Here is a 5,004-nt window from a genome sequence, read left to right as displayed (position 1 = left end):
TTCTTTGAACTTCATTAACAAGACCGAGGGAATTATCAGACAGAGGAGAGGGGGCTGTGCTGGCGAAAATTGGCCGCTGTGAAAAAAAATGAAGCAAATGTAGCTCCTATTTACATATAAAGAGCTCTATTAATCAAGGTAAGTGTCATTACAGCGTGGCTCATTGAGCAGTGGAGAGTGGGTGTTAAATAAAATTCTCTGTGCTCGGGTGCCTCCGGCAGGCGATATGTCTTGATTTGAGAACTGTCAGCAGTGGTGGGAGCTGATAGAGGCTGGAGGAGGAGGAGGAGGGGGAGGATGGGGAGTATTACCCCGGTTCTTAATCAGATTGCTGTGGGCGAGGGGATGGAGGAAAAGAAAAATGGAGGAAGAGGGGGATGGAGAGGAAAAGAGGAAGTGGTGTGGAGATAGAGTGGCAAAGAGGAATGTGTTTCCCAAATGCCAAGTTTATGCAGACAGATTTCAGTCCCCTCAGAAAGATTTATTTATATTATTCTATTTATTAATATTTTCTGTCCAAAGTCAAAGTTGCTCACAGCTGACTGTAAACTCGTTTCACAGAGAAGGTAGCATAATCTTACCTCTATTCTAAATTGCTAAAATCGCACATTTATTTTCTCACTGCTCTGAACATTGTTTATAGCACTATGGTGATGCTATAACGCTAGAGTGGTACTTTAGTGAGTGTCTTATCTCAGACAGAGACCTAAAGGTCCAGTGTGTAACATTGAGAGTAGACTCACAAGCCAGTTTCTTAAATTCTTCACTTGGTAGATACTTCCTCTCAGCTTTTGTGGGTGGAAACAATTAGAGTCCAGTTCAGTCCAAAGATTACTTGCAATGCCCTGGTCTGCAACATTCTGAAACCCTGCCAGTTCAATGCAACTAGACTAGACAGTGTATTGTCTCCATAGTAACAACTCTTTTCAGGCTTTTTTTTGTAGTCAGATATAATTTGTAGTTTCCTAAAATATGAAATGAGATTAGTGGTAGTGAGTTACTTGCTACAGTTGCAATTTATTGATAAAATGATGCAAACTCTGAGCTGCACATAACGCCATCAGCCGGCTTGAGTTGAGCTCAGACAACCAGTTCCCACTGCCGGAACTTTTCCCTGCAATGTTCTAACACTGTTTTGTTTCGTCTTTGGTCTGGAATGGACCCAATCTAAAGTCTTTAGGGCGGTGACATGCGGACATGCGGAAGTTGTGTGCTTGTGAATACTGTCGTACTATGTAACGTTGCTCGGGACATAAAAGGTTATTCAGTTTGTTTCACTACGGAGAAGAATGGGGGGAGAGCATCACCTCAGGTAAGGCTTGTCCTTGAAGTAATGTTTATTAGCTGCCGCCATTTAAGCAACTATTTTGTATTTAGAAATCCCTAGATGATTGGTAGGCGCTGAGATCACCAATCGTCTGGTATCGCATACTACGTTTAGGTGGGATCAATTGTCAGAAATCGGATATAATATTCATAGGTAAGTTTTCATTAGTGTATAATCACCTGGATATAGGAATCACTGGGTTTTTGTTACCTTAGAATGAGCCGTTTTTACCTACAGAGGGAGCAGGTCCTCTTTTACAGAGGCCACCGTGTTGAATCCTAAACACTGGATACTTACAGTTTATTACTAATTGTATTACTTTTATTAGTTTTGTCCACCATTTATATCAGTTGCAATAAAACTGTAGCAGCACCATAGCAATGGTTTAAGAACGCTAGAGAGGTCCTCAAATTCCACCCCCTCCCCCAAAGTAAATTCCACTGAGATACTAAAAAAAGACTAAATGCACAAAACAGATCGTGAATGTTCTGCTGCTGTTTCAAATGTTACAAAGCAGCATGCTCACCGGCTATGTTGCCTTGAAATCAAAACAGAAAGACAAAAGGAAACAATGATATTTTGAAAAAAACATTTCCGTGAATCGGTTCTTACACTAACATGAAAATCAGTCCAGCAAACATCTAGGTCGCAAAGTCATGTTTCCAATCTAACAAGATTGGTGAGGAAGGGGAAGAGTGGAGTGGGAGTGAAAGCAAGGAAGGAAAAAAGAAATTGGTTCTTTGCTATGAAGAGAGACAAAGACTGCACTACTTACTTCACCCTGTTCTTCAGGCTCGCCTCAGTGGAGTGGATTTACATGTAGTGCCACTGCCCATCCATGCCCATATTCATACCCATGCCACCCATTGGCCCTGAAATGAGGAGTAAAACAAGACCAACAGGATGACAGAATGCTCAGAACATGGTAGCACTCTGGTTTCAAAGAGACCAATATTCTGTACAGCTGCTGGCCAGCGGAAGTATCTGTAAATAATGTACGTTCTATAGAGGCAACAGGCATGATGTATGATGGTGTCTGTGAAAGCATAAAAATCCTATTAGCCTGCATAAAACATGCTATATCATCAAAGATTCTTGCAACTTTGAAAGTGTGGCACAAAGTCTGGTACAAAGTCTTTGTAGGTCATTCAGTAGCAACCTCTCTTGAATGAAAATAAATAACTTGATCACATGTGTACTCATTTGTATAGCATATTTAATGTGCAGTTTCACTGATAAATTTAAGTCAGTTGCTCTACATGAAACACTGTAGCTGTTGTCTGTTTTGTCTTTGATCTTCAGTCCACTTTTCTCAAAGACTACTGAGCAAAAACCCATCAGCCAAAGCATAACTCAGAGTGATTGCATACAGAGGGATGACTGTTGCCATGCACTTACTGCACAGAACATGGTTAGTCTGCAATTGCTACCTGATGATTAGTTGGGCTGTCAAGCTAGGCTAACTGGTTTATGGCTAGTTTACACTCTGCCTAACATTAGATTTTTTCTTTTCTGCCTTTTGTTTAAATCAGTAATTACTCAGGTTTTCTGTCTTGCTTACAAAAGATGAACTCGGCCAATGTGGTTATTTCTGCCTCCAGAGAAATCTTCTAAATATTGTGCTTCTTCTTTAAAAACAATTGTTCTATGTCTTGAACAAATGAACCAACTTGTTGCCAAGACTGGTGGTATAGGATTATTTCCACAAAACTCTGGAATAATTAAAATTATATAGCTTTTTTTATACATCCATATCTTTGCTCTCACAGCTACGGTATGGTTAAGGTTCTGCAAAGGTATTAATGGATGGTCTATAACAGGAGGCAAACTTTTGCCCTTGATGGTTTGATGCTTTGATAAATGTATGGGAGATTGCTCACCTCCAGGTCGGAGACCCATGTGCTGCTGCCCGTCAAGAACGAAGCCTCCCATTGGCTGGCCATCTGGACTGTAAGCTGTACCCTGACTTACTGTGACAGTTGAAAAGACATGAGACTATCAGAGTGAGCTACTATCAGACCCAGACATGCTGCACCCAAACACATTCTAATTCTGCACCTCCTTCATGCAATCCATTCTCCAAAGGTCTACGGAGGACACATAATCTGTCTCACTTTTAATACTGTCTTTAACTCGTCTCCTCCACCCTGTAGCGGCAGTGGATTTGACAAGTAATATCAGTAAGACATCACAGTTTGTATTTGGATTCACCTGATCCATCTATTGATGAAGGATTTAGTACACTGAACACTGAACGAACTGTAGCTTTACCTGCTCTGTTTGACTGGTCAATCATTGGTTGCACTATCCGCCTCCTTGCATTGATAAACCTGGAGAAGAAGAACAAATTGTGAACTCTCTTATGAGCAAAAAGGGTCACTCAAGTGTCACTTTCTTGTTTTTCCAGGCTTTTGAGTATTTTGTTTTGAGCATCCCACAGGATTTTTCAGTGAATGGACTACAGGTGTCATCCTGTGACCTAAGTATGGAACCTATTACATTCAAATTACATTTATCAAAGAAGGCCATGAGAAATGATCAAAAGCTCTGGCCTATATCTCAGCATTGCTTTCAAGTGTTATTTTTAAAGTTTAGATTTAAACTTAGATCTAAACTTTGAAGACCTGAACACAAGCTATATTCACTAAGCCTCAACTTTCTACTAAAAAGCCTTGTCCTGCATTATAAGTTAAAACATCCAGAGCTAATAGAACAATGAGAAGAAAACATAGGATTTGGCAAAAAGGAAGCCTAGTAATTGTAATCAAATAATTATATATATAATCATAATATATATAAGAATATACATAATAAACTCAGAGAATTGTATAAAAGGAAATAATAACTGCTCAAAATTGATCCAAATCTCTGGTTTTACACAAACTTCCTGCAGTTATTGTGTTCACTGTTTGTGTTCTTTGTACAGCGTATCTGTTGTTCTTTACTTGTTGTTATACATTGAATATAATATGAAATATTGATAACGGTTGGGAACCACTGATCTACATCATTACTAAAAATAGTAAAAGTCGTGCTCTGCCCTATCCCTCACCAGTCTCATTGTAATTATTTAAAAGGAATGATATATTCAGTATTTATAAAAACTGTCAATTTCATTCGACAGCTTTTGAAGAACTGCAGTCCTACTGTGTCTCACCAGGGATTTGACTAATAATCTAGTTTATTCCGATTGACATAATCTGGGGCATTAGGAGAAAGTCACATATCTTAAAAAATGTATTGATTTGGGTTTAGCCGTGTAGCCTCAGGCTGTGATGAGGCTAACTGCTTTGCCAATGTTTTGCCATTGATACATCCAGCAAACAGACAGCAGGGTGAGTTTGCATGCTTTGATATTTGTATTGGCTAAAGCCTTGACTAGTCGTCTTTACTCCTGGATTAGAGGTGGTGCTGTGTGCTGTGTAATTAGGTCTGTTAGAAACCGGATACACTTAAACTCTTTGGTATGTTTCAGAGGATTAGAAGCAATGTCATCTCAGTTAATCCGAATTTGAACCTTGTGTGGGCTGCCGGTAAACTGAAGACGTGTTGAGTGACAGTTGTGTGACTTTCTACATAGCAATAATTTATTTGAGGATTTTCAGTCAGGATTTAGAGTTCATCACAGCACAGAGACAGCTCTGGTTAAAGTTAGTAATGACCTTTTGATTGCCTCT

At 39.5% G+C, this 5,004-nt stretch overlaps 1 protein-coding gene across 5 annotated transcripts in view; it reads right to left on the bottom strand.

Moving 5' to 3' along the window:
• Positions 1 to 2,140: 2,140 nt before the first annotated feature.
• Positions 2,141 to 5,004, bottom strand: part of meis2b (Meis homeobox 2b) — a 22,238-nt gene continuing 19,374 nt past the window's right edge. For 2 of the 5 annotated variants that reach the window (XM_035678898.1, XM_035678899.1), the window contains exons 10-12: positions 3,599 to 3,657; positions 3,208 to 3,297; positions 2,141 to 2,199 (exon numbers count right to left, since the gene is read on the bottom strand). In XM_035678898.1, the coding sequence (XP_035534791.1) occupies positions 2,141 to 2,199; positions 3,208 to 3,297; positions 3,599 to 3,657 (208 nt within the window). Of the gene's footprint in view, positions 2,200 to 3,207; positions 3,300 to 3,555; positions 3,658 to 5,004 lie in introns of all 5 variants that reach the window. The other 3 variants (XM_035678900.1, XM_035678901.1, XM_035678897.1) reach the window with 2 other exon arrangements.

Source organism: Morone saxatilis, unplaced genomic scaffold (genome assembly GCF_004916995.1).
Source record: "Morone saxatilis isolate NCDOM2014 unplaced genomic scaffold, NCSU_SB_2.0 Contig7, whole genome shotgun sequence".
Lineage (NCBI taxonomy): Eukaryota > Metazoa > Chordata > Actinopteri > Moronidae > Morone > Morone saxatilis.
Note: the sequence above shows the minus strand (reverse complement) of the source record. Positions and strands in the feature narration are given on the sequence as shown.